The 27,791-nt window shown below is 52.5% G+C and overlaps 7 protein-coding genes across 7 annotated transcripts in view; 3 read left to right on the top strand and 4 right to left on the bottom strand.

Annotated features, from left to right (window-relative positions):
• Window positions 1-869: 869 nt before the first annotated feature.
• On the top strand, window positions 870-3,471 carry BU25DRAFT_410737 (kinase-like protein). The gene is made up of 4 exons (XM_033706374.1): window positions 870-1,066; window positions 1,119-2,152; window positions 2,210-3,007; window positions 3,064-3,471. The coding sequence occupies exons 1-4, from the start codon at window positions 937-939 to the stop codon at window positions 3,316-3,318; spliced, it is 2,217 nt and encodes a 738-aa protein (XP_033561773.1). The 5' UTR covers window positions 870-936; the 3' UTR covers window positions 3,319-3,471.
• A 447-nt stretch (window positions 3,472-3,918) lies between these two features.
• BU25DRAFT_458474 (uncharacterized protein) lies at window positions 3,919-4,527 on the bottom strand (the record flags this gene model as incomplete). The annotated part of the gene is made up of 1 exon (XM_033710210.1): window positions 3,919-4,527. One exon carries the CDS (start codon window positions 4,525-4,527, stop codon window positions 3,919-3,921), a length of 609 nt encoding a protein of 202 aa, XP_033561772.1.
• A 2,478-nt stretch (window positions 4,528-7,005) lies between these two features.
• On the bottom strand, window positions 7,006-7,449 carry BU25DRAFT_410736 (uncharacterized protein). The gene has a single exon (XM_033706373.1). It carries the CDS (start codon window positions 7,389-7,391, stop codon window positions 7,089-7,091), a length of 303 nt encoding a protein of 100 aa, XP_033561771.1. The 5' UTR covers window positions 7,392-7,449; the 3' UTR covers window positions 7,006-7,088.
• Window positions 7,450-8,299: 850 nt separating this feature from the next.
• Window positions 8,300-12,363, bottom strand: BU25DRAFT_341080 (uncharacterized protein; the record flags this gene model as incomplete). Its single annotated transcript, XM_033702841.1, has 4 exons — window positions 8,300-9,185; window positions 9,235-10,212; window positions 10,444-10,741; window positions 10,785-12,363. The coding sequence occupies 4 exons, from the start codon at window positions 12,361-12,363 to the stop codon at window positions 8,300-8,302; spliced, it is 3,741 nt and encodes a 1,246-aa protein (XP_033561770.1).
• A 3,168-nt stretch (window positions 12,364-15,531) lies between these two features.
• Window positions 15,532-20,444, bottom strand: BU25DRAFT_458471 (WD40 repeat-like protein; the record flags this gene model as incomplete). The annotated part of the gene is made up of 3 exons (XM_033710209.1): window positions 15,532-18,588; window positions 18,639-20,284; window positions 20,360-20,444. The coding sequence occupies 3 exons, from the start codon at window positions 20,442-20,444 to the stop codon at window positions 15,532-15,534; spliced, it is 4,788 nt and encodes a 1,595-aa protein (XP_033561769.1).
• A 609-nt stretch (window positions 20,445-21,053) lies between these two features.
• Window positions 21,054-23,736, top strand: BU25DRAFT_341166 (purine and uridine phosphorylase; the record flags this gene model as incomplete). Its single annotated transcript, XM_033702847.1, has 4 exons — window positions 21,054-21,126; window positions 21,192-21,574; window positions 21,631-21,906; window positions 22,657-23,736. The coding sequence occupies 4 exons, from the start codon at window positions 21,054-21,056 to the stop codon at window positions 23,734-23,736; spliced, it is 1,812 nt and encodes a 603-aa protein (XP_033561768.1).
• A 1,503-nt stretch (window positions 23,737-25,239) lies between these two features.
• Window positions 25,240-27,791, top strand: part of BU25DRAFT_341394 (ankyrin) — a gene marked incomplete at both ends in the record, with an annotated part of 4,453 nt that continues 1,901 nt past the window's right edge. Inside the window, 3 exons of the mRNA XM_033702865.1 lie at window positions 25,240-26,023; window positions 26,060-26,840; window positions 26,891-27,761. Of these exons, the coding sequence (XP_033561767.1) occupies window positions 25,240-26,023; window positions 26,060-26,840; window positions 26,891-27,761 (2,436 nt within the window). The remainder of the gene's footprint in view (window positions 26,024-26,059; window positions 26,841-26,890; window positions 27,762-27,791) is intronic.

Raw genomic sequence — 27,791 nt, 5'->3', positions numbered from 1 at the left:
ACGCGCCGGGCCGCGGAAACACCAGCGTCCCGTCCCTGATCCCCGCTTCTGGACATGTGCCGTCCCAGCGGCTTCGGTAGCTTCGTCCTTCGAGGGTCGACCCCGACTACGCAGTGCTGAAGAGGTGCATCCGAGCAAGCGTAAGGACGCTAGACGTAGAGGCACGTCGAAAATGCTCTCAATCATGCATGGCTTCCGGCCTCCTATATGCAAACCGCCCCCAACCCGGTTGCCCGCTCCATACTCATTCAGCATCAGGCAAGATAGGGCAGCCTTGACCACACCTTGTGACGCAAGCCTACTCAGCACCCTGCATGATGTGTTACCACATCCAGAACTTGCGATCCCTTCTGTCAGAGCCAAGTTGACTACGACGCTCAAGAAACATCGAGGCTGATGTTAGACATAATCACGAACGATGAATTTTTCGAGTGCCCGATCATTGTGGTCTATTTGATCGTTTCTGGTCTTGTTTTGCTTAGGTTGTAGTTGATTGACAGTGCGAGTTGCAGATTGACCCATACCCAATGGCACTGAGTGTGGACATTCGAATACGCAGGAATGCTAGCGCGCTTGAGAGGTCTCCCGAGCTCATAGTCAGCTCAGCCTTGCATCTTGGAAACAAGGCAACAAGCGCTTTATTTGGTGGCGCCAGACGCTATACTAGTCCACCAATCCCAGCTGTATGCACACATCTTTGGGGGCTATTTGAAGGTGCCAGTAAGTTTCGAGCTTCCTAATTATGTCACCTGGTAGATGTTCTCGACTGACGTGCCCACAGCCGAGCTGATGATGCCCTGTTGCTGTTTGAGGTATACATAATGTGCTGGATCAGAGGACTCCGGGAATGGAAGCGATCCACCTGTTCGCCGTAAGCTCGCTGTCCGCCTGGTTGCCGCACACAGAAGCTTACATCGCTGTCACCTACTACTGACCATGTCCCTAGAGCAGCTGCCGAGCTTTTTTGTCCTCTCAGGAAAACACACAGACTTATCAGACTTGAGCTCCGGTGAGAACAATCAAGTGAAGCGTAACATGGATCACAACAGGCTATCCGCTGCGTTGAGTAAACTTCACCCCGTGTCCTTTGCAAACGTTTCTATGCTAATGCCTTGTAGCACCGGTTGCTTCACGAAACCCTTCTTGTGAGGTTGATGGAGTTACTTTGACAAACCAGGTGGATACCAGCCATGCTGAAGCAGAACAAGAACCGATCGAAGATCTCCCCAAATCTAAACCTACGAACATACGGCTACGCACCAACGAACAACTTCACAGACGTCACAAGAAGTCCCAGTCTGAATATGTCTTATCACCTTTGCGTAAACGAAAGCTCAGCGATGCCAACGCGCATCGAAGATCATACATCGTTGAGAGCGTGCATGACATGTTTTCAGCAGTCCGCCGCTCACAGATTTTCTTGGAAAGAGGAATAACGGAAAAGGAAGATAATGCGAAGTCAGCCTCGCCCGAACAGATCGAGAATCTCTCAAAAACACGACCGATCCATATCGATCGTAGATCGAGTCGTCTGAAGGACCAGCTGAAGGGTGCTGCTATACGTTCCAGCGTATGTAACAAGCAGTTTGTTCCCCAGAATCATCTGTGCGACATTATCACCCAGAAGTCTGTTGATAACGAGCTTGCAAGGTGGGAATACCTTCCGCGCAAGATCCGACACGCCCTCAGGAGGCCGACAGATGTACCAATCGAAGCCAAAAGTACTGATTCCCTTGGCAGTGGTAAGACGTATCGGAAGATTTTTGCTATCCTATTAGAACTTCACCGACCGTCTCTGATATGGTCATTTGTCGAAGATGGGGTCTGCGACGACGATCTCCCACTTGTGAAGGAGCATTCCTCCAGAGGTACGCAACCTCGTTACGAATTGCGTCGAGCCAAAGATCCGACGACGCCACTTAAATGTTTCAAGAAATGGACCTTCGCAGGTGTCTCGGAGTTTGAAGACCGCCAGTGGATGTTTTTGGCGGCATCTTTTGATAAATCAATCGATAGTGACGACTCACACCAACAACTACAGGTCGATCACATCCTTCCCTTCACCAAGTGTGCCAAAGCACGGAAAGGTGGATATGGCAAGGTGTTTGAGACCGAGATACACTCAGGTCACCACGCCTTCAAAGACATGAAGGTTAGTTGCCTCAATATTTGCAGCCCTCAGAGGTGCTGACGAGTGTATCAACCGCAGGAGACCCGTTGTGTGGTAGCAGTCAAACATCTGTCAGCGACGGACAGTAAAGCCGCCCAACGAGAAGCTGTTATACTAAGAAGTATGAGCAAAAGACCACACGCACACCCACATGTCATCTCCCTCCTGGCCACTTACGAATATCGTGGGGAATTTTGTCTCATATTCCCCTGGGCTCATGCAGATCTTGAGAGACACTGGAAAGATAACCGTGGGCCATACGGTAGTGATCCAAGAATGGCGAGGTGGCTGCTCGAACAGTGTCTTGGAATTGCCCAAGGACTTTACGAAATCCACCGTTATCGTACAATTCCGAAAACATCCAGTCTTTGGAAAGCCTCACACACTAGGGGAACTTCTGATGTTGCATTGAACATCGGCTCACCACAACTCTTATTCGGCCGACATGGAGACATCAAACCAAACAACATCCTCTTTTTCCCCGATAGTGGTTCTACTGTTGGGGGCGTTCTAAAAATCACAGATTTCGGAATCACACGGTTCAGTACGGATGATAGACGGCTCTCCTTTCACGACAACGAACGTGTGCCTTACACGCCCACATATCAATCGCCCGAGTGTCTTTTAAAGAAAAACATAAGCACTTTATGCGATATATGGGCTCTCGGTTGTGTGTATCTTGAGTTTGTGCTATGGTTCCTACGCGGATACGACCACGTCGAAATGTTTGCGCACAACCGCAAAGAGGACGATCTAAGCGATGCTTTTTTTGAGAAAACTGGGAAAGATCCAGATACGGGAGCAATGAGGGTGCAAGTAAAACCTTGTGTCACCGAGGTAAGTCTTCTGGTCAGAACGCAACCGTACCGAGAATGCTGATGTATAGTCTATAGTTGATAGCGGACCTTCGCTCTGCGGAATGGTGCAGCACACCTTTCCAAAAGTTACTTAGTCTCATCGAGGACAAAATGATAGTCCGAAGGGACGCTCAAACTACATCAGCCGCGCAAGTACGCCCGGCTGGGATAGTAACTGATCGAAGCAGCCCGATGAGAATTGGCTCTGGCACCCTCGTCAACGAACTTGGAGCCATACTCGAGGAACTCAAGAGTGATGAAGCTATTGTTTCGGCATCTTGCGCTATATAAGAAGTCTAACAATCATGGCCAGGCCCCACTTCATCTTTTCAAGTCCGTCTCTGGGTAGTCTGTGTACCGTCAACTCGTATACACGAGCCGAGTTTTGTGAGAGCGTACTGGTAACTTATCGGAAACAAAGGCATTGTATTATTCTCATTATATCACATACTCAGGGATTGCTTCTACCCATCTGCGTCACAATCATCCAAAGAATGGAAATCAGTGTACTGAAGAACATGACTGAAACTGCAGCGTTCTGCAGATCATCATGGTGTGTAGACTGCCACCAGACCCAGAAACCGATAGCAGCCAGTACAAGGAAGGGACAGAGCACCACGCGAATTGTCAAGACCACATATTTGGCTTCCGAATCCTATGATTCGAACTCAGGCGCGTTATCGTTACATTTCTTCGGAACACTTTCTATGGCCCTCTTGTTGATGAGCTCAAGTACACATGTATAGAAGATGTAACCACGTGGCTTAAGTCGCATAATATCCTATTGTGGTAGGCACTGCCTGAGGGCAAGTGCACTTACCTCTGAGCTGAGAGCTCCTGAACAACAACAACATCATCGAACAACAACACAGATAGCAACACAATCGATTATCACAGCCTCCAACCAACACTGCTCACGCAGTTACATCCTTGAATCATGGCAGATGCCCAAGACCAGCTGGGGCAGATATGGTCTGATGTCTCCAGTCTGCTGACAGCTTTCTCGCCATCCCAGATATACCACCGCAGCGCACGATCGAATCCCACCTTTGGCAGGCCACAAAAGAATGACTCAGTATAGCTTGATCCATAAAACAAGTTGGCAATACCGATGAAGGCGTTGTAAACGTCTAACAAGAAGAATAGTTGCCGCGATTTGTAGTTCGCAAGATGCCGCCCAAAGGCCTCAAAAACCAAATCCTCATCCATCAAACGGATACCAAAGGCATTGAACTCATTGACTTCAGTGTCGATGTTGTACATGTCCTCATAACATGTCGAGGCCCAACATTCGAAGTAAGCTCGCGTGTTCGTGAATTGAAGCAATCGCTTCGCGCAGTCAGCTTCTTGGTATGCCAGCCTCGCGTCTGTCATGGACGAGATTGGTAATTCTAAGGCCTGGAACCTCTTCGTTACGTTGAATAATTCGCCGGGGTCGACTGATGCCATCGATCCCGAAGTATAAGCAGAGACCAGGTCGTAGATGTCATTCGTGGCCATTATTTGATGCACCTTGTCAGAATCGTCCTAAATGGTGCAATGTCGGTCTGGCCCTAGGTTTTTGACACCGAGCTCTGTGTAGATACTCATGGTATCGTCAATTGCCCGGGGCATGTCCACCACCGACAAGCCACCCTCTTTACCCAGCGCTGCAATGGTATTCTTAGTTACGGTCAAAAAGTGACGGTCGCATATCTTTACCCCAAACATAGCTCAAAGCTACAACAGGGACCTCACTCGTCTCGACAGTGCACCGTCATACAGTATTAATAAGTCGAAATCCATATAGAAGCGCTGCTCTGTAATTTGCGCGACAGCTGACGTGCTCCTCAGCACACTCTTGATCGCACTTTGCAATCTTGGTCAATAAACTATCGCACTGACACATAGCATTTACACCACCAGTTTCTCCAAGTCGCTTATGTGAATATCTCCAACCCGCATATTCGACATACCATCTTCTTCGACTCTGAAATGCAGGTAGATATCTGCTGCAGTACTGTATGGTATCTCGCGATCAGAACCAAGGAATAGCGATATAGACCAGTCGTTCGGCATCATGTCTGATATTGGATTCTCCCCAAAAGCATGCGAGATTATGTGCTGAACCAGGTGGCATAAGCGGAAGCTCACTGTTGCGCCATCTTCCGCTTGACCTTGCCAAAGATGGAACAAGATTCGCCGATGGGTCTCCACAGACACACAAGTCACTAAATGTCTCAACAGTAGATATTGACAAGTGGAACATAGATCGTCTTCTGGCGAGTATGAGAGAGTGCATCGCTGGCAAGGCTAATGGAAGAGCCCATAGCTGTCAATAGGCAAAGTGTGTGGTCCTTTTGTAGTATTTGGTGGGTGAGAGAAGCTTACATATAGAAGCTACCAGTACTACCACGTGATGGCTATGACAATAGCCTTCTGCCATCGTCGAGTCTTCCTCATTGGGTTATAGTACGAAACAGATCCAGGAAAGCGTATGCATTCGACACCCATGGTGTCGGAGGGAGTGAAGATATCCACCGATCGCTATCTGTTTGCTAACGGTCCGTTGCAGTGTTTGCTAACGGTCCACTGCACTGATTGTCCAGCTCATTCGGTTAGCTCGGTTTGCTTCCCCAACCCTTCACTGCTATCCCCTTCTACTATATAGTCTCGATCGATTCTAGCCAATAGCTCGTGAGATCAATCAACACAATCCACTCACTTCAACACATGGTGCACAATGTGAGGAAGCTTTGAACGGATTATAGCGTTGAGCGAACAAGAAGACAAAGTGGATAGGAGGGGCTCTGCTGCGGCATGCACATGTTTCCCGAAAAGGCAACAGCAGCTGACATAAGCAAGGCAACACCCTTTGGTCTTCCAATGTTCCGTTCATCGTCATGTTGCCCATGGCTCTTACAGCAGGTGCGAAAGATACTCAGAAGGAATGATGTTCCAGTATCCCAACTGGGCAAATGGCAGGACCAAGAAAGTGCATGGGAAGCACATGAAGACCACCGTCCACACGATTCTCAACAGCCCCTGCAATTCTCGCATCGAAGAAGGAAGGCTGCACAGGGCGGGCTCTAACGCAAACAACTCGATTGCGATGCCAATTGGTTGTACCCAAAAGAAGCTCGCCAACTTCAAGCGAAGTTCATTCGCCCCCACTGTCGCAAATCTTGGCTTTGGCGGCACCAGACCCGAGTGTGTGATGCCACTCAAGATGAACGCAGATACACATATCAACATGTATTTGAAGGTCATCTGCCAACAATAATCTGCTAACTCCAGCTTTGCTGCAAACCAATGTCCCGGCTCAGACACGATATGCCGCATCTGCTGATGGAACCCTTGATCATGGACATGTATGCCTATTCCCTACTTATGATCTTATACCTACCGCCGATGCTCTTTCTTGTGCTCCTTAATGCAATACGTCTTATCCCAGACGAATGATCTCCACATACATGGCGTCCGTATTTTGGACCCTTCTCCGCCATTACACGCTACGGTGTTCGAGGTCTGAGCATGAACAGTGGCAGCGCCGCCCTCAGCAGATCTGTTACCTTGCTTCGCCGCTGCGTTCGGATCCGCTTGGACCCAAGACCGACCACGTAGGGTCACTGAAATAGGGGTCGTGTCTGGCCAGCTGCCTCAACAATAGCAAGAAAATAGACAGAGCGGGCGAAAGACGCGAGAAGATGTCCATCGCAAACACAAATCGGGTAGGATGTTGAAAAGGCGAAGAACACTAAGTCATGCCCAGCATTACCGATCGTCCAGTCATATAGAGGTCGACTTTATGGGAGCATCATCGCCCAGGTAAGGCGGCCTGTGAACGTCTCCGGGTAAGCTTCCAGAGCAATCGACTTTGAATCTGCGGGCTCTTTATCTTTGTCACTTTCATTTGGCTGTGGTTTGTTTGACCCTTGCGGAAGGTCGCTCAGGTCATTTCTGACGATTCTGTAAAAAGTAGAATGTGATATAAGTGTTATTGAGTGGTGGCGAACGCTACCAATTACACAGGATAACGCTAGTACCTAAACGGTAATGGATACCCAGAGAATAGCTCCTTCTCAATAGACGCGTCTGAAGTTCCGCCGCGGATCTTTGAAGTACAGAAATAGTGTCAAGTAAAGACAATCTGTAGAAATAAAATCGTTTCCACCTAAGGCAAACCATGCACGTACCGTAGCCACAATGCTTAGGGGGTGGATCGTTGCGCATAGCTGGCCATGGCTCAGTTTCCATGGTGGCATAAGAACGCCGAGCGGCAGATGAAGGAGGGGAATGAAATAGCTGAGGCTTGCCGATCCCGGCAGAAGCGTATTGATGAGCTCGAGATAAAATTGCTTCATCTCAACGAGAAAGTCGAGCATTGTCGAATGTTGATGAATGCGATGGTATCTCGTGTTAAGCAAAGCAATGAGGCATAAGGATTGATTATGTGATGGACTATGTAGCCGGTAGAAGTAGTATATATGAGGTGGCTTGGGGTCACCTGACCCAGCCATATTCCGGCTTTCAACATCTCGAAGGGAGATTGGGTTCTATTTTGTTTGGTTCCGTTAGCTCGTACCGTAGCAAATCCGCCCAATGGAAAGTCCACAAAATGCGGACGAGCGTATGGCGTGTGCAGGGTCCTCGCCACTATAAATCGATGTCACCTCTTTCTTCCCGAACTGGTATAACCCAAGCAGTGCGTTCGGCATGACAACGGACCCTGGAGAACTGGAAGAGATGGCACCCTGAGCCGTTGGCGGAGAGGTGGCGCAGCAGCGGAAGATTTAGTGCGGAGGGTCGCCAGGTGTGACGACGAATGACAGCTGACCACGCGATGGGCTCCTGCACACCTGGCTAGCAGCAAGAAACAGGCTCTCCAATCGGGCTGATGCGAGCTACGTTTCAGAGGCCAACCGTAGGCTCGCGGCTTTGACCGCCATCGCAGCCGCGCCTTGTACCAGGATGAACATTTGCTGAGCTACTCGGCCCAACGCTGTTGGAGTTGCGTTGTAACAACAAAGTCATATTGTCCAGCTGTGATGGCGTGACTCGACGATTGAACTTCAGGACGTCGACTATCGGATGACATCCAACAGGCTTTCCATATAGCAGCTGCTCGTACCGTGCAATCGCTACGGAAAGACGTCGTCCTGGTGCACAAGCATGGAAAAGGCGCGGTGTTCCATCACCGCTACACACCTCGAGTGTTGAAACGCCAATTGGAGACGACTGACAACTGAACCTACGACCCGTCCCGCCCATGACAGCGAGTGACACATGAACTTCAATCTTGTGTTGACTCCAGCGGCACAACACTAGTAGTACACGTAACACTTTCCGCATCCCTTTCGTCGTCTACCGGCAGACGTGCATATGCTGTTCCGAGAGATATAGGCCGCATCTCCACCTGTTCTTCAACAAGCTCAATACGCCACCTCATCATTCCACTAGAGTCTTTAACCCATCTGAAACGCGTTTGTAAGTTGTTCTCTTGAATCAACGTGTCAATGTCCTTCTCCTTGACAAGGTTCAATAGCCGCTCACTTCCAGCTATCAAAACCAGGACATCCGCGATACACTCAACGTTACGCATCATACCACCAAGATACCTTCTCTGCACTGCTGCAAAGATAACTGTAGTAATGAAGAGCCACACTATAATGCTTGTGGAGATCCAAAAAGCAGTTGTATTCACTCGCAGTACTTCGACGCGAGTGCTCAGAACTGCGTTCGCTGTTCGTTCGGTATTCCGTAGAGGAACGTCTTGAAACTTCGGTGTATTGTTTTTGTTGGACATGTACAGAGGCGCCCAATCATCCGGAACAGGCGACGTAACTTGGAGCTGGGATCCGATCGGCTGATAGACCCAGCCGCCAGTGTGAGCAGACACGTTGCGGCTTGCGAAGTGTTGGAAAAAGGTGGTGAATACTTCCTGACTCTCTCGAAGCAGGACCTCGGGATCCAGAAGTGGAATTGGGTCAAATCCCACCCGTGCATATAATGCGTAAGACATGAAGTCGACGTTAAGCCCCGTTGTGTTGTCTCGCATGTTGAAGACTTTATCAGTGAGATGATCAGGGGGTCTCGCGGCATTCAGGTTCGGCGTGACCAGGGCGACGTTTCCGAGACATGCCGCACGTAGCAATGATTTCGCGAACAGGTTTCCGTAGCTAGGTGAGACATCAGTACACATTTGGATAAATGAACTGAAGATCTTACCTCGTAGTCACATCACTGCACAATACTTGATTAGTCTTTAATTTGTCTTGGAACTCGGAGCAGTTGCGCAGCTGGAACTCATCCGACCATGCTGCAACATCATCTGAATTGGGAGGCTCAAGGATCTGGAACCCCTGCACGTTCCCGTTGCGCGAATCCACCGTCACCTCAGCTTTGGCTGTTTCAATGCGGGGTACACACATCAACGCCTGTATATTCGGCGGCTCTGGGAAGAACATTGATGGTTCTTCGGTGACCAAATGGGCAAATCCAGCGGTGCCATGAATCCACTTGATGGTGAGATTGCCATTTGTCCCCTTCTGTTCTGAATCGCCAATATCGAAGGTTTCGGTCCAATATCCAAGCGTCACAGTGGTCTCTTGTTCGCTCAAGTCCGGCGATCTAGTGGAGTTGAAACAGCACTGTACATCAATAGCTTGAGCCGTGACCCAAGTCGATGTATTGTTTCCAAACATCAACGTGTCTGGTACATACACCGATTTGTAAGAGGAGATATCATATATCGTGGCGTTCTGGAAACTGAGCCAATGGCTTGCATTCTGCGCATCGTTGAAGACACTGCACTCAAGGCGAGCACGAACTGCTGGGGTACGGACTGTGAAGTTCGCCACAGGTCCTAGTTCTGCAGCTCCTGCCGATAGAACATCTGTATTCTCAGTCATTGAGGTCTGTTTCGAAAGCTGATCAAGGTCCAAAGGTATAAAGCTCCATCCATCTCGACTCCACGGGGGTTCCGGTCCGTTTAATGCCGTCTGTAGTAGAGCAGTATACATCCAATCAGTGTCGCTAGTAGCGAAGGTATCTTCTAAGATAGGACCGATGTATGGGCTCGATCTGAAGCTGATATGCCATGAATTAGGTGGATGAGGATCGTAGGTCATATTGTTGTTGCGAAAGAGGGGGTCGCGTCGAAGTTCAAGAGTGCGATTGGAACTTATAGACTGTTCGAGAATGCCGCTGCTCTGATCAAAGAGAGCAGCCATGGAGATTGTTACTTCGCCGTTGGTTAGTTCTTGAATGTTGAATGCCAGATCGTGTGACTTACGAGCTTGAAGCAGCAGAGTCGTCAATGTGATGAGCGAAAGCATCCAGTCGTGATTTAAGGCAGCCTTGACAGAAGCCCAAAGCCAAAAAGAAGTTGTGTAAGACAACCCAACTCCTGAGGATAGTGGCTTCGTTGCACGAGACATTGATAGGAATGGTTGCAGCGTCCTACAGGTGTCATCAATGGTCTCCCACCAGATTCGGACGATAACCGCAAGTAAAGTCGGCACAATGGCGAATGGTGAGAAGGAACCTGTGTGGTTGAGGATTTTGACGTTGGTACGATACGTGAATAAAGCCTGATGCAGGTTCGACCGATGTGAAAGACTGAAGAGAACCGCGATCGCCACTAAAAGCGCGGTAATATAGGCCAGTAGACTTAACAAGTTTCGAACTCGTAACGATGGTAGTATTCCAGTGTCCGAAGAGGTCGATACATCTGCTAGAGATAAGTATGACGATTGATAATGCCCGAGTGTACGCACCGTCTGAGTAGGATCTAGGCTCCGATTTTGCTTTCTGTAGGACATTGGGTGTTGTGAAAAAGGTCTCTCCCGCAAGCGCAGATTTCAGCCCTTGCCTATTGGAAAGGTCTAATGCGGCGAACGTAGGTAAGACCGAGGTGTCTGAAATGATCAAGGCACTGAGGCCTAGTACGGTACTTGGATCGCGGCTGATATTTAAGGGCCTGTTTTTGGGCCGCGATAGCCACAAAATGACCAAAAACATGCAGAAAGAAACGGAGAAGAGCCCGCAAAGCAACGCAGCAACCTCTGTACTGACGAAAATCCGGCGCTCCATAGCTACCCGTACACCGGGTATTACCACGTTTTCGTAGTTGCCCGAAATGCTTAGAGAGGTCTGAAGGACCTCGGCAAAGAAGCGACGTCTCATCTTAGCGGCAGTCTCTGGAAGTGCAGAATCATTTATCATCTCTGATATGTTGTATGCGTGCTCTGTGCCCAACAAAGCTGCTACTCCCCCGAGTACCGGAGCGGACTGTTTGAATTGCGCTGGCTGAGGAATGAAGGAATACCAGTCTGGATCTGTATATATGTTGTGCATCTCCAACAAGTCTAACATCGTTGAGGGAACGTCCTGAGCTGTCCGATGGAAGGCGTCTTGGTCAAAAGTAACCGACAAACCGCCCGATGACGAGGACGCACGCACCGTAAGCGTTGCCATAGTATGGTTGGAGGAACAGATGTATGCCACTATCGTCATATTCTCTGCAAACCTGTCGCGACTCGGAGGAAACCAAGGCGTACTCATCAGAATCGTCTCGGTACTCATGCATTCTTTGTTCAAGATTACACGGGCATCGGAATCATATACGTTGTCCTTGGCGATATGTCTAATGTCACCCCAAGATGCAAAGCTCTCGTCCCCTGTTCCGTGGCGCGTTGTGGCGTTGTAAGTGAGATTGTACTGGCAGCCGTTTTCCGATTCCATCAGTACTGATGCCAGGAAGGGTTGTTTGTTTATCTTCGCTTCAATATCATCAACGGCATGTCTTACGTAGAATTCCTTGCTTTTCATTGCTAGATTGTTGCAATTGAGATCACTTCGAAACACAGTGGTCTCGGCTTCCCACACCTGCGGGATTGGAGTGCGATAATTCCAAGAAGAAGTCGCTGTTTCAGAAGGCCAAAAAGGCAGAACAAAGTAATCGTTAGTCACCCATGGTGATGTGCTGTAATTCTGTAGAAGTGCGCCGGTAGTGCGGAGATAGGTGTCGCGTTGAGCTCGGGGCTTTACCGCCGAGGTCGGACTGAAGATGAGCTGAGATAACTCTACTGGACTCGAGACCTGTGTCTCACGTGTACTGAGCAGAGCCGCGGAGCCAGGCGAGATACCGAGCGCAGCTATGATAAAGAGCGTACAACTCAGAATGATGACCCAGCTCCGTACACCTCCATTGTTCTGTTTCCGGAAGCCATGAAAGAGTGTCGTCCACCAAGGCCTTGACTTTTCAAGTATGGTGTATCGAGCCACAGGAACTTGCGCGATTGGCCTTGCTAGTCGAGCGAATGGTTCTGTCGTCTTTATGGCGTTTAAAAGCATGACCGTAAGCTGCGTGTATACCACAGCTAGTAGAGTCGGTATATATTTCCAGCCAAATATTGCTGAGCTTTCGGAGCTGAGGCCAGTATTGCCCTTAGACAACCAACTTAACATCGTGACAGCGACGCTCAAGCTGAAAGCAAGTGCAGTCGGGATCACGACAAAGTACCAGCGCAGAGCAAAAGGTACCCATGATGCAAATCGGGTATCTGAAACGTCAGCGTCCGGGCCAGTCATGGTTATTGGCTCCAATGTACCTTGCGCTGTAGGCGAGAGACGTGCATGATCCGCGACTACAGACACTCCTGAGACCCTCTTTCCACGATCATCATTTTGTTCTTCCGAAGAGACGGTAGACAGCAGCTGGTTCGATTCCGTGGCGTGATGCAACTGAGAAATCATCACGATCTCTAGCGGTCATTCCGCGGAGCGAGTGTGATTATAAGGTAATGAATGCAGGCGAGGCCAAGCACCTCTTATGCCAGGAGTATATATATGCCAGCCCCGAAGTTATAATTAGCTTAGGCGGGCATTGCGGGGACAAACCAACTTTAATTGGATATCTGAGTAGCAGCATGCAGAGCACCGGCCTGTGTGGAACAACACGTTGAGCAACTCAAAAGACGGATCTTCGTGCGATCTAGAATATTTTCGTAAGCACTTGATAACATGATCTGTGTAGAGAATGAGAGCGACAAGACGTACCTAGGGCGGCGCAAAAACATGTGGTGTCTCAACATTTTCATGTTTCAGGTTTTGGTTCTCGTAAGCTAAATTCCCATCTATGTAATTGCCCTTCGTAATAGGGCTCTGCAATTCGGATTCGCTGTAAATCAGGACGGGAAGCTCTATTGGCTGGTTAAGATGACGTAAGCCCTCACTAAGAGGTGACATAATTAGGATCTTCACCACCACTAGGCACCGCGGCCCTCCGATGTAGTCGGCAATACTGGCGGTCACGCACTCCTCAGCACAATGGGTGTCTCTCTTGTCGGACTAGAAGATCGCTTTAGACTAGAAGGGTCACGACTAGCAGGAGGTGTGAAGGTAGTCTTGTTGTTCAAAGCTAACGTCTCGCTTCCCACTTGCGACGCGCTTTGCTCTGGGACTTTCGCTGCGGTGCGAACTAGTTATGGGGGCGCTCAAGGGTAGAGACATGGCACGCTTCCGCTTTCCTAATGCTAAGCGAGGAAAGTAGCATTTGTGATATATTAGATGGGGATAACAAGTAAAAAATGAGTCTTTGAGTAATATATTCAAAAATCTGAAATAATTTCCAAGTAAAGCCCCCATTGCATCGGTGGTTTAGTGGAACTACCATTGCCCTGCCATATATAGGGAGTTTTGGTGGCGCTCCCGGACAATGGCTTGGCAAAACAAAGACGGACCACGAGAACTCATTTTTGGAAAACCAAGAGCGAATCACAGAACTACGCGTGCCCAACATGTTGCCGCCTGTGAGCTGATGGGTGGCAATGGCAGGAGAGTGTGGCTCGATCGATGAACCACTCCTGAGGTCCTATGCGTTGTTCTGAAGCCAGCCCATTCTGTCTTCACTTCCTTTGCTATCTATCAAGATCCTAAGGACAAAGTAACGCCAACATGGATCAATTCAACGACATAGTGGCCTTGGCTTGCGGCGAAAGTAAACCTGTGTCCATTGAAGAAGGCGTTGAAGCGTACAAAAGGGAGGGCGTGAAGCGGCTGCTTGGGCTGTGGAACAGGCAAGACCCTTGTGCAATAGTCCGCGCATGGCAGCTAACGCATCCAGATTTGCTATCAGTCTTCCATCTCCATCTAGAGAGATCAAAGTCACTGCGCCCTTCCAGTCTGAGATCAAGATTCCGTGGATTCAAGCATACATGGCGTGGAGAGTGAAGACGGGGAAAGGCAGGATTGGTGCCAAAATCACTGTTGCAACACTTCTGAAGAAGTTTCAATAGATTCAGCGCACTATGCGCTTGGCTAAGGACTCCGTTTGGCACCCTCAAGAGACGGCAGTCATTAAAAATGTATTCTTCAAAAACAAACAAGCACTGGAGCTGGCAGCAATTGACTTTTCGTACAGTTCATCAGAAACCTACCAAAGATGGCAGGTGCCTCGACCGCTATGAAGGCCAAGTCTGTGGCCTATGTCCCTGATGCGGACAAGATACAGTTCTATCTGTGGACCTGCTGTGAACGGACGTTTGCGCATTCCACGTATGATGGTACAATTCTCGTTCTGTTTCATCTCTGTATGGGGTCTTTGAACAGGGAAGTGACAGAGCCTTCGTCCCATCGCGGTTCCAACGAAGGTGTTCACTATGGCGATGTTATGTGACGGTTTATAGAGTAAGGAGGTCATGTGTGCCACGTGTTATGGTGCAGTGTTCTTGCTCTTTCCAACAAAGCACTTTCTACCCCTAGCTGCACGACAGATACGCAGCATCGCTGCAGTCCTTGCCGGATGCTGGTGACTTGGTAGAGAAGTGACTACAGAATAATAATACATCAACCACAGGTCTATGCAATAACGAACAAAAGATGGCGAGGCTCCAAAATGCGAACCCGTCCCATTACACCGTGCGTCCCGGCTTGCTTGGATAGACATTATTGTTGGCTTTGGGCCTTCTCTTTCATAGACGGTCAACCATGAGCACAAGCATAGAGGGTAGAGCGAGAGGCATTGCCATGATCTGCCAGAGCGCGATGAGAGGTGGGCACACCAGGTGGAAGTCCCTGTGCCAGAATTTGACTCTCCTTATCCATAACACCGATTGCGTGAAGAGCACAGCGGAGAGCGCGCTGAGGCATCTCCAGGCAGCGCAGGTCGGTACCAGAAACGAGGCCACGTTGCAGGAGCGAGGCTTAGCATCTCCATCGCGTACAACTGTGGCTGTACATGGTCTTTACGCACCGATGTTGGCACAGCGTAACAAGCAGTTGACCAGCATGTAGGCTTGTTGCTTGGCTGCAGTACTGGGAAAATCGCTAAGTAGCGTTGCAGATGTTGTGCGTGGATCGCGTACATGCTTGGAGCGTTGGTAGCTAGTCACTGCAAACACTATATATGAACTCCTTGCATGCTTCATCGCCACACCTGTTCACGCGGTTGTCGTTTGGATTGTAGATACTGCTGTGTTGATGTTGAATCCGATGTGTCCGTAAGCAAATCGCTGCAAGCGACTAATTACGATGCTCCTGCGCACACGTCTGTCGCAGCCTTAGCAGCGCCACGCGTCCTGATGGACACCCAACACAGACTTTGTCTTCGTACGTTGCCGTGCTATCTGATCGATACTCGAACGGCAGCCACAACAAGCGTTTCGTGTTGCGCAACACCCACTGGTCCTCTACTAAGAGCTGCGAATGATGCTCTTCCTGCTCAGGAGGCGACGTCGGGTTGAGTTCTGGAGGCAGCGGTATGTCTCCTTCGTTGGTGTGTAGAACCTGACCATCCAACGAGAAAGCGAGTTGGTCAACGTACGGAGACGGACCTTCCAGCTCACTGCAACACGTCCCTGTCGCCGTCTCCCACACTCGCACTGTCCCTTCGTCGGATGCTGAGGCGAGAAGCCGTCCATCTGGCGAAAACACTACCACTTTGACCCAGTCACCGTGGCCCCCAAGCACGCTGCGACACGTGCCCGTCGCCGTCTGCCACACTCGCACTGTCTCATCGTCAGATGCTGAGGCGACTAGCTGTCCGTCTGGCGAGAACACCACCGCATTGACACTCTCTGTATGGCCCTTCAGCACGTTGCGACACGTGCCTGTCGCTGCCTCCCACACTCGCACTGTCTCGTCGCGGGATGCTGAGGCGACCAGCTGCCCGTCTGGCGAAAACGCCACTGCCGTGACCTCGTCTGAGTGGCCCTCCAGCACGCTGCGACACGTGCCTGTCGCCGTTTCCCACACTCCCACTGTCTCGTCGCGGGATGCTGAGGCGACCAGCTGTCCGTCTGGCGAGAACGCCACTGCCGTGACCTCGTCTGAGTGGCCCTCCAGCACGCTGCGACACGTGCCCGTCGCCGTCTCCCACCTTCCCACTGTCTCGTCGTCAGATGCTGAGGCAACCAGCTGTCCGTCTGGCGAGAACACCACCGCCCTGACACTCTCTGTATGGCCCTCGAGATCGTACCGACTGCTGCCCGTCGCCGTCTCCCACACTCGCACTGTCATGTCGTCAGATGCTGAGGCGACCAGCTGTCCGTCTGGCGAGAACACCACCGCATTAACACCGCCTGAGTGGCCCGTCAGCTCGCTGCGACAGGTGCCTGTCGCTGCCTCCCACACTCGCACTGTCTCGTCCCAGGATGCTGAGGCGACTAGCTGTCCGTCTGGCGAGAACACCACCGCACTGACGTCGGCTGAATGGCCCTCCAGCACGCTGCGACACGTACCTGTCGCTGCCTCCCACACTCGCACTGTCATGTCGTCAGATGCTGAGGCGACCAGCTGTCCGTCTGGCGAGAACACCACCGCATTGACATAGCCTGAATGGCCTTTCAGCTCGTACCGACACGTGCCCGTCGCCGTCTCCCACACTCGCACTGTCATGTCGTCGGATGCTGAGGCGACCAGCTGCCCGTCTGGCGAGAACACCACCGCATTGACATAGCCTGAATGGCCCTTCAGCACGCTGCGACACGTGCCTGTCGCTGCCTCCCACACTCGCACTGTCATGTCGTCAGATGCTGAGCCGACCAGCCGTCCGTCTGGCGAGAACGCAACCGCCCTGACACTGCCTGTATGGCCCTCCAGCTCGTACCGACACGTGCCCGTCGCCGTCTCCCACACTCGCACTGTCATGTCGTCAGATGCTGAGACGACTAGCTGTCCGTCTGGCGAGAACACCACCGCATTAACACCACCTAAGTGGCCCGTCAGCTTGCTGCGACTCCTGCCCGTCGCAGTGTCCGACACTCGCACTGTCCTGTCATCAGATGCTAAGGCAACCAGCTGTCCGTCTGGCGAGAACACCACTGCCGTGACAGCGTCTGAGTGGTTCTCCAGCTCGCTACGACACTTGCCCAACGCCGTCTCCCACACTCGCACTGTCCTGTCGCGAGATGCTGAGGCGACCAGCTGCCCGTCTGGCGAGAACACAACCGCCCTGACCCAGCGTGTATGGCCCTCCAGCACGCTGTGACACGTGCCTGTAGCTGCCTCCCACACTCCCACTGTCTCGTCGTCAGATGCTGAGGCGACCAGCCGTCCGTCTGGCGAGAACACCACCGCATTAACACCGCCTGAGTGGCCCGTCAGCTCGCTGCGACAGGTGCCTGTCGCTGCCTCCCACACTCGCACTGTCTCGTCGTCAGATGCTGAGGCGACTAGCTGTCCGTCTGGCGAGAACACAACCGCCCTGACACTGCCTATATGACCCTCCAGCTCGTACCGACACGTGCCCGTCGCCGTCTCCCACACTCGCACTGTCTCGTCGCGGGATGCTGAGGCGAGAAACTGTCCGTCTGGCGAGAACACTACTACCGTGACAGCGTCTGAGTGGCCCTCCAGCACGCTGCGACACGTGCCCGTCGCCGTCCCCCACACTTGCACTGTCATGTCATCAGATGCTGAGGCGACTAGCTGTCCGTCTGGCGAGAACGCAACCGCCCTGACCCAGCCTGTATGGCCCTCCAGCTCGTACCGACACGTGCCCGTCGCCGTCTCCCACACTCGCACTGTCTCGTCCCAGGATGCTGAGGCGACTAGCTGTCCATCTGGCGAGAACACAACCGCCCTGACACTGCCTGTGTGGCCCTCCAGCTCGTACCGACACGTGCCTGTCGCCGTCTCCCACACTCGCACTGTCTGGTCGTCAGATGCTGAGGCGACTAGCTGTCCGTCTGGCGAGAACGCCACTGCCGTGACCTCGTCTGAGTGGCCCTCCAGCACGCTGCGACATGTGCCCGTCGTCGTCTCCCACACTCGCACTGTCTCGTCGCGGGATGCTGAGGCGACCAGCTGTCCGTCTGGCGAAAACACTACCACTGTCACATCGCCTAAGTGGCCCTCCAGCACACTGCGACACGCGTCCCAGTCTGCATCTCTATCTGACAGCATCTCCACTTCCTGTGGAACCTGACCAAAGAACGTCTTCCGGACAATGCTTGCCTCCGGTGCGAAGACAAGCGCTGACGAGTACACCTGCAAGGGCGCCTCTGCAAGTATCGAACAGAATCGCAGCACAAATCGATTCGCATCGCGGAGGAAGTCTGCACACGCGCTTGTAGGTGACTGTGCTGCAAGTCAGTACATTGTGGTGTCCATCACACAGTGACTCTTACCGTTGCCAGCACCTGCAGTCTCACCAGCAAGCGCGCGCACTGATCTGTCTCTCCTATCAGACTCATCGCTTCGAGCCAGTGCAGAAGATGCGTCTGGAGGAAGACGTGCACTGCATCTCCGTCTGTAATGCTGTGCTGGCTGCGCTCGAGATGCTCGACCCAGTAGCGGCACGCATACTGCAGCTCCGGCGGCAGGCTGGTAGCCACTGTCTCCTCTTCTATCTTTCTTCTTAGTGTTCCAGGGCTCAAAAGACTGCACATGTCCTGCCGAAGGCTGTTGGGCGCAGACATGAGCTGAAGACAGCAGGACGCTAGCTTCTCGTGTGTGCTGCTCTCATCCACCCAGAAGTTGTCGTCGCCGCATCTGTTTCTGTCGAGCAGGAAGTCGCGGAACGAAGGGTGGTGCAGACGCACTACCCGGGTCGGATCGTGTGGGACGTCTAGGATAGAGTGCAGTTCATACAGTGTTCGATGAACATCCTCCTCAGGTGCGCGGAGTAGCCGGGCTAAGGAAGACGCAGCAAGCGGCGATTGCAGGAGCACGATCGCACCTAGTGCCTCTTTTATCAGCTTGTACCATATTTTCCTTTCGTGCTTTCTGTATCTGCGAGCAGGGCTCTTGAGTACTGTAAGGTATATGCTATCTAACCGCTTTTCAGGTGGAACCTCGAAGTGACGGCCTATGCAAGAATCGTCGCTAGACGAGCTGTCGATTGTTGAGTCATCTGCCGAGTGCTTGTCCTTTAGAATAGCGCGCAGGCGGTCAGCTACGAACTGTCCGCCCTCTTGGATGAAGCGACAGGCAGTAGCAGCCCAGATGAACAGACCGCTTGCACTCTGCACTAACCGCCTGATCGCTTCTGCGCCCGGCCAGTCGTCCGCCTGATAGCATTCCTTTGCGATGATCCTGAGGTGGTGCTCGAGGAAAGTGGCTATGTCGTGGTCGACAATCGACGGGGATATGTTGTGTAGCACAACGTCTTTGTGCTCCGCATCCGCCATCTGCCCGAACCCGTGCCGGATCGGCACTTCTGGCCTGCTCGTCAGGAACACCCGCAGCCGGACTCCTGTCAGCGACGACCGCATCTCAGCCAGGAGCTGCACGACAATGCGGATGTCGTACTCATTGTCGCACTCGTCGAGCGCATCGACGACTACCATGTATGTCTCTGGCACTGGACCTGGACCTGGCTGCGGCTGGCGCAGCCTTGACAGCGGGCCGCAGACGAGGTGCTGCCACTGGTCGCGCAGGGACTGGCTGACAATGTCGCTGCGCGCTTTGACCGCGTCGCTGATGTGTTGCTGCAACGCTGGCACGTTGTGCGCGAGCTGCACTGCGATGCTCGTCACGAACTTGCCTGCATGGCCGACGTCGCCGCCGCCGCGCGAGAAGAAGAAGCTCGCTGCCAGACGCTGCCTGTCGTGGTACCTGCGCGCCACCGTCCGGGCGACTGTCGACTTGCCCGTGCCCGCCAGCCCGCTCAGCCAGAAGATGCGCCGCTCGTCTTGGCCGTCCACCCAGCTGTGTATCTCGCGCAGGAGCGCGACGCGCGTGTCGGGGAGGCAGGCAGGCTCATGCTGCTTCGCGTAGGCGTTAAAGGGCGCGTCGGCAGCCTGCGGGAGACGACCGAGGCTGTTGTCGAGTCCTGATGGAGGGGTCGGCTTAGCGTCCCGCTTCTACTTAAGAGCCCAAACGGCCCTCGGGCGGTCCCGCAACGTACCTATGTGGACAGAGCCGTTGATGGTGTTGGCTTGGAGGCTCGAGTATGCGTCGCCAAAGGTTACTGTAGGCACTGCAGAGGCCATGGCATCGCTGCAGCAGAGCATGCATTCGCGATGGTGTGTCTATGGTGATGGTGCTGCGGCCAGTCAGTCTGCAGTCTAGCGATCTCAGTCAGTCGCTCGCGAGGTCCACGGCTGGGGCCAGGGATGCATGCATGCATGCATGCATGGTGCGCCTGATCGTCAGCCTGCTCGCTCTGCCAAACTCGCCCATGGTTCGTAGCGTACCCGACAGACTGTGATTACATAGCTCTACCAAGCGAATCTGTGCATCGCGATGGACACGGACAAAGTCATTCGGCTCGGCATGTACCCTTCGTCACGAACGCGAGACAGAGTCTTAACTTGAACGACCAGACCTCACTGCATCCCATTCACGCGAGTCTCAAGAAACAACATGGCACGAACTGCTACAGGCAAGTGAAGCAAAGGATCTGCAAGTAAGTGACTGACTTCGCTATAGGACGTCCACGCTGCGCACGTCCAAGTCGTGTAAGTCGCCGATAGAGCAGCTTTGTTTGGGTTTTGACACAAAAGAGATTCGCGTCTGCCAAGTCGTTCTTGCGTACTGCACCAGAATTCCAGAAAAATCTCAAAGGCAAGCTGAAGATCCCTTCGTTCTTCTTTGACAGAATGTACCTTCAGTCCAGCGGCTTTTGCGGCTATGACGTCTGGCTAGACAATAACGAGGAAGTGGAGCTCTACAGTATGTACAGTAGCAGCCCTGGCAGAGTCCAGAGCACCGTCAGAGTGTTGCTCATCACGCCCCAGCGTACTGGTCCCGCTTCACCGTCAAGCAGACGTACGACAAGCTCCAGCCCAAGAGGACGTTCACTCCGCACGTCTCCAACCACCACTCTAGCCCTGGCGAGTGGAGTGCGGACGTTGTAATACATGGGCCGCAGAGTGCGCGCCACGGATGGGAATGGTACGAAATGGGGTTCTTCGCATGCTGGACGCGGTCGGGGCCGGTCACGCTGCTGTGCTTTGATGTGCCTGCGAAGTCGCAAAAGGATATCCAGTCGATGTTCTGTTCGCAGGACGTCTCTCGTTCCTGTCCGTACGCTGTGTTCTCGATTGTCTCGGATGCGCTGCTTCGGCTGTATGATGACTCGGTCTGGGCGGTCAGAAACCACATCAGCCTGTGGGAAGCCGTAAGTGTCGCTCACCGTGTTTACTGGTCAGCGGTCAAGAAGCTCACCAGCAGCAGAGGAGGTCACAAGAGACCGACTACTTCCTTTTGCACGAGATTGCGAGACACGGGGTGCACGTCAGCGAGACTCTCAGCGTGGCCATACGGTCCCTCGACACCATGCAGCATCATCATGAGAGGTTCCGTGCAAACAGCGACTCCGGCCGCAACAAGCATGGCCGCAGACGCTGGGACAAAGTCGGCAGTCGCTTCGAGTTCCAGCTCCAGTTTCTCCAGGGCTTAGTTGAACGGTCTGAGGCGAACAACGCCCGCATCCAGAACGAGATCACCCTTGTAAGTCTAGTCTACGATGGAAGATATGCAGTGGCCTCCCCAGCTTACCATACCAGGCTTTCAATGCTGCCGCACAGAGAGACAGCAAGGTCCAGCTGCAGATAGGAGAGGAAGCAAAAAGAGAAGCGTCAGCGATGAAGGCAATCGCTGTGGTCACGATGACCTTCTTGCCAGCTACCTTTGTTTCTGTGAGTATTCCGGACCGTTGTACTGACCATCATACGTTCATGTGTGACTAATACGACCTCTTGGACAGACGATCTTTGGCACCAATTTCTTCTCGTTCGAGCCGGACAGAGACGCTGGACAATCGTCATTTGCTGTGTCCCGTCAGTTCTGGATATACTGGGCACTTTCTGTTCCGCTGACTGTTGTAACGCTTGTGCTGTGGTTCTGGTGGAGCAGGTGGGCCGAGCATCTAAGGCTCTCAGGGTCGAGAGCTAAGGTCCTTCGCGCCAAACACATTGCGCCATAAGAATAGGATATAGATATACGCAAAGTAATGTATTGTTGCTTTGATAGGGAAAGCTTGAAGAATAGAGTGCCTCTATACTTTGGCAAGGCTGACCGGCAATTGCGACAAGGCTGAAACGTAGCCACGTGCTGCTGGCTGAGCTTTTTCCCCACCGCTTGCACCCCCCACGGCTAGCTACTGCCCACTGCCGCCCACTTACCCACCCTGATTGCTTTCTGTCTCCCCAAAGCTGTCGCAGGAAGCACCTGCTCACCACAATGGCCGGGAACCACCAGTTCACCATAGGATGGATCTGCCCTCTCCCGCTAGAAAAAGAGGCTGCAAGACTGGTGCTGGATGAAGAGTACCCGCAAGATGAGGTGCAGTACCAGAACGCATACTACTTAGGCGGTCGGATCGGACAACACAAGGTCGTCATCGGCGTGCAGCGAAGGATAGGACTTAGCCAGGCAGCAATCCTTGCCGAGAAGATGCGCGCTGGGTTTCCCAACATAAGATACTTTCTTTTGGTCGGCATCGCTGGCGGCGTGCCTCACTACGGTCCAGCCGGTGCCGCCTCGGAGATTGTACTTGGAGACGTGGTCGTCAGCTCTCCACGAGGCAACCATGGCGGGGTGCTACAGTACGACAAGGGCGCGTGGGAGGGCCAAGGGCGACTGAACTTTCGAGGGCACACCAACGGCGTTCCTGGCGATCTGATGGCCGCAGTCAACAACTTCCGCGCGGAAGGCTGGTCCAATACGAACATCGCAGGGGTCCTGAAGCAGATGCGTCTCAAGCTTGACGAGGAGCGGAAGCACCAGTACAACGATCCGGGCCCTGGCCGCGACAGGCTCTTCGAAGACACTTATGAGCATCAAGGCACTGAGCTGGATGATTGCAAAGCGTGCTGCGACGCGGACTACACCATGTCACGTTCTGATCGAGGGGACGGAGCTACTCGGTTGCTTGACGAGCCGTTCGTCCACTTCGGTAACATTGCATCAAGCAACCAGCTGCAGATATCCGCTATCGAACGAAACAGAATACAACGAGAGCACGGCGCTATCTGCTTCGAGATGGAAGCAGCAGGAGTGATGGAAGAGTATCCGTGTGTAGTCGTTCGAGGCATCTGCGACTATGCAGACTCGCACAAGAACAAGGGCTGGCAGAACTACGCGGCAGCTACGGCGGCAGCGTACGCTAAAGGGCTGCTGTCTAAGATCCCCGCGGTAGACGCTACGAGGAGCGCGCAGTCTCCAGAACAGGCTCCAATTCAGCAAACCGCAAGCACACAGAACATTACCTTTGGCAACAGCAGAGACAGCATCCAGGCCGGAACCATCAACGGCAACATCCAGTTTGGACGACGTTGAGGTATTAGGTTGTAGCTACTAGTGACTAAGCGATAGCAGTTTATGTTTTAAATTCTTGTATGTAATGACAGTCGGTCGTTGCGGTGCAACTACATGTCAAATGCAGGCCATTACGAAGTTGGCGGGGCGAGCAGGCTGCCGGTGATAAGATGCATGCATGCATGCTTGGCTGACTGAGGTCGCTAGGCTGCAGGCTGACTGGCCGCTAGGCTGAAGCCCAGCAGGCGCTGTGCCGCAGCACCATCACCATAGACACACCATCACTAAATGCATGCTCTGCTGCAGTGCCTACTAAGGCTGTTCTGCAAGCTCGCAAAGTTGAAGTAAGAAATCTCAATTTGCACATCCCCGGCAAGATAATCACCGAATCTCCCTAAGGTGCGTCCCTACGTCAAGAGACACACCATGTCACGAGACAGGTTGGCAGTTCGGACCTTCGGCGCCTCGCATCTGCGCGTCTGTGAAGCTGCCGTTGATCTGTCGTAATCATGCAGCCATTGCTCCTCAAGAACACCGGCATCCGATATACATCGCCGCTGTGTTGGCCGTGCTATCGTTCGTTTCGTCAACGTCGTTAATCGACTCCTCATCAATGCCCCCCTGTCCATCGGCGATTTCGAGGAGCCCCCAAGCGCTCGGAGCGTTGAGGAGAGAGCAAAATAAAGAAAGATTATTTCCTCAGGCTCAAGAGATCATTCTAGTGTTAGAACGAGCATGCCGGAAGCCCCGTAGTGCGGAAAGGAAAATGTCTAGAAGTGGATCCGAACTGGCGGGATCCATCCGTGCGTTTTAGCATGCATCGACCTGCATTAGCGCGGCCATAGACTGCTGTATCATAGTGTAATAAATTTGACGCTATTCCTACTCTGCACATCCCCTGAAATAGATGTGGCGCGTGCCGATGGTCTTTAGACGTTATGTGTGTTAAGAGTGCGTGACCATGATCTACAGAATGCTGCGCGTCGATATCATCTTGTTGCCCGCGTCGAATGCATACGTTGGCGTCTGATGAACGCGTCGCTTGAGACGAACTGTGGCGGTGGTGACAGCTGTCATCGCTGCGCTGCGTTTCGGCCCGCAGCGGGACAGCGACAGTGTCCTCGCGCGATCAGTATGCTACACGGACATCCTGGCGTGATCTTCAACGAAGGCCTATGACCCGCACTTTTTGTACTGTCGCATCTCACCCTCAGGCGAGAACTGCCTCTCTGCTTGCAGTTGTGGCTATCGTGCGATCATGTGTTGTCAGTCCCGCCCCGATCAGGCTCGCCTCCCGCTCTCGATGTTCGAGACGCAGCTTACCCCGACGATCACACTGCAGCATTCAGGAGCTCCGTCTTCCTCCACCCTTAACGTAGCAAGCTGCCACTTAGCCTTCACGACAAACCCGACTGCTAGGACCTGGACGCTTCTCCGCGAGCAAGTCGCCGTGCGCTATCGATTTCCTCAGCCTGCTTCGAGGCTCTGAGACTCCCTTCTACCGCTCGCGCATACAGACATTTGTACGACCCGATGCGATTGTTATACACCACAAGCGATGGGAAGCTCAGATGGACTAAGGACTTGATTGGCGACAAGATCCCTCCTTATGCGATCTTGTCGCACACCTGGAAGGAGGGACAAGAGGTGACCTTTGATGATCTGAAGAACATCGACAATGTCGAAGACAGTGACGCGCAAAGCAGTGAGGGACATCACAAGATTCGCTTCTGTGCGCAACAAGCTAAGCAGGACGGTCTGGGCTACTTTTGGGTCGACACCTGCTGCATCGACAAGTCAAACAACACCGAGCTTTCAGAAGCGATCAACTCCATGTATCGATGGTATCAGAACGCGGAGAAATGTTACGTCTACCTTTCAGATGTCGCGAACGACACTTTGGAGGGAGATGACGCGTCATCTCAGAGATGGGAGCCAGCTTTCGAGAAGAGCAGATGGTTTGCGCGAGGCTGGACACTCCAGGAGCTTCTTGCTCCTAAATTGGTTGAGTTCTTCTCTAAAGAAGGAGCGCGGCTAGGGAACAAGGAGTCGCTTAAGCACACAATTCACGAGGTCACAGGAATACCTATTGACGCTTTGCTGGGGAGACAATTGTCCGAGTTCAGCGTAGCTGAGCGTTTCTCCTGGACCGAAAATCGCCAGACTACACGTGAAGAGGATGAAGTTTACTGTCTGTTAGGCATATTTGGCATCTACATGTCGCTGATATATGGCGAAGGCAAAGATAATGCAACCAAACGGCTGCAGAAAAAGATACAGGAGGCTTCCGGAGACATAGCAAGGGCTCGTGTGAATGACACCGGTACTCGCAATCAAAGCCAAGAAGAAACACTTGCCAAGATCTGCAACTGGCTTTCGGCGCCAGATCCGTCCACAAACTACTACAAAGCGCACAAGCAGCGGCAGGCTGAGACCGGCCTCTGGCTGCTAGATGGCGCAAAGTTCGCGGAATGGAAAAAGAGTACAGCATCGCGACTATGGCTGTATGGGATCCCAGGGTGTGGAAAGACCATCCTGAGCTCTACCATCATTGAGCATCTGCTGCAGCACTGCAATAATGACACGAGGATGGTGACGGCATACTTTTACTTCGACTTCAACGACACTCAGAAACAGAATCCAGAGTTGATGCTCCGCTCGTTGCTCTGCCAGCTCCTGCGGCGTTCGGCTGCAACACCAAAGGGCGTTGATGCATTGTTCTTAGCTTGCGGGAACGGACAACGGCAGCCTTCGCTGCATACGCTTCTAGAGATAACACCACAGGTAATGCAACAGTTTACGCAGGTCTACCTCGTTCTCGATGCGCTCGACGAATGTGCACAGCGCCAGGAATTAATGGACGTGCTCGAGACGGTGGCTGGGTGGCAGCTTGACAACATGCATCTGCTGATGACCAGCCGGAAAGAGCGGGATATCGAGAGCTCTTTGGAGAGTTATGTCAAAGAAGAGGACACTATCTGTCTTCAGAGGGACGTAGTGGACAAGGATATACAACGATATGTTCAACAACGGCTGTCTGACGATAAGACTTTGACAAAATGGAACAAGGACCCTGCCATCAGGCAAGAGATTGAGGCTGCTCTAATGCACGGAGCCCGCGGGATGTACGTGTTCTATCAACCCCTCCACAGAGCCGAAGCTAACGACAGCTTAGGTTTCGATGGGCCGTATGTCAGCTTGACACGTTAGCAAAGTGTCGCAACCGAGCGATGCTGCGCAAGTCGCTGGCCACTTTGCCGCAAACGTTAGATCAGACATACGACCGCATCCTCACTGCTATAAGCGAAGAAGACCGCGAGTACGCGATACGCATCTTGCAGTGGCTGACGTTCTCAACACGGCCGCTTTCGGCCGAAGAGATTGCCGAAGTCGTTGCCATTGATGTGGCGCGCGACCCAGCGTTCGACCACGATGAGGTGCTAGAGGACCCGCTAGAAGCGCTGAATATCTGCTCGAGTCTGGTCACCATTACAACGAACGAAGCAGAGGGAGGATGGAGGCCTGCACAGCGAATCATCGCTCTAGCACACTATTCTGTCCAGGAGTATCTTGTGTCAGACCGGATCAAGCATGGACAGGCAAAGCAGTACAGCATGCAAGAGGCCGAATGCCATAGCGCGATAACATCAGGTTGTTTGAGATACCTGACCCACTTCCAGCAACCACTGTCAACTGAAACTCTTGAGGCATCCGCACTCGCAAGGTACGCAGCAAAGTTCTGGAGCAGCCATCTTCAAAATACGGGAGACGAGACGGATGGAGTGACTCGAGTAGCGATGAGTTTAATGTCGATGGAAAATCCGGCATATCTTATCTGGGTTCAGTTGTGTGATCCTGACTATCCCTGGGAAGAACCGGATCTAGGAAAAGGTCTAGAAAGCGTAGCTATGCCGTTGTATTACGCCGCATTACTGGGCTTAAGCATGGGTACAAAACTGCTGCTAAATGAAGGCGCTGACGTCAACGCGCAGGGTAGACGCTACGGCAACGCACTGCAGGCAGCTTCATACGGAGGCCACAAGCAGGTAGTCAAGATGCTGCTCGACAAAGGCGCC

This window comes from Macroventuria anomochaeta (assembly GCF_010093625.1).
Source record: "Macroventuria anomochaeta strain CBS 525.71 unplaced genomic scaffold BU25scaffold_16, whole genome shotgun sequence".
NCBI classification, from domain to species: domain Eukaryota; kingdom Fungi; phylum Ascomycota; class Dothideomycetes; order Pleosporales; family Didymellaceae; genus Macroventuria; species Macroventuria anomochaeta.
This window is presented reverse-complemented; position numbering and strand designations above follow the sequence as displayed.

Excerpts from the sequence above, each read along its gene's own strand:
- BU25DRAFT_410737 (XM_033706374.1), top strand. The coding sequence starts at position 937 with ATGTCCCTAGAGCAGCTGCCGAGCTTTTTTGTCCTCTCAGGAAAACAC. Across the intron at positions 2,153-2,209 it reads ACGCCTTCAAAGACATGAAG|GAGACCCGTTGTGTGGTAGC; the intron begins GTTAGTTGCCTC and ends TATCAACCGCAG. Across the intron at positions 3,008-3,063 it reads TAAAACCTTGTGTCACCGAG|TTGATAGCGGACCTTCGCTC; the intron begins GTAAGTCTTCTG and ends TATAGTCTATAG.
- BU25DRAFT_410736 (XM_033706373.1), bottom strand. The coding sequence starts at position 7,391 with ATGCTCGACTTTCTCGTTGAGATGAAGCAATTTTATCTCGAGCTCATC.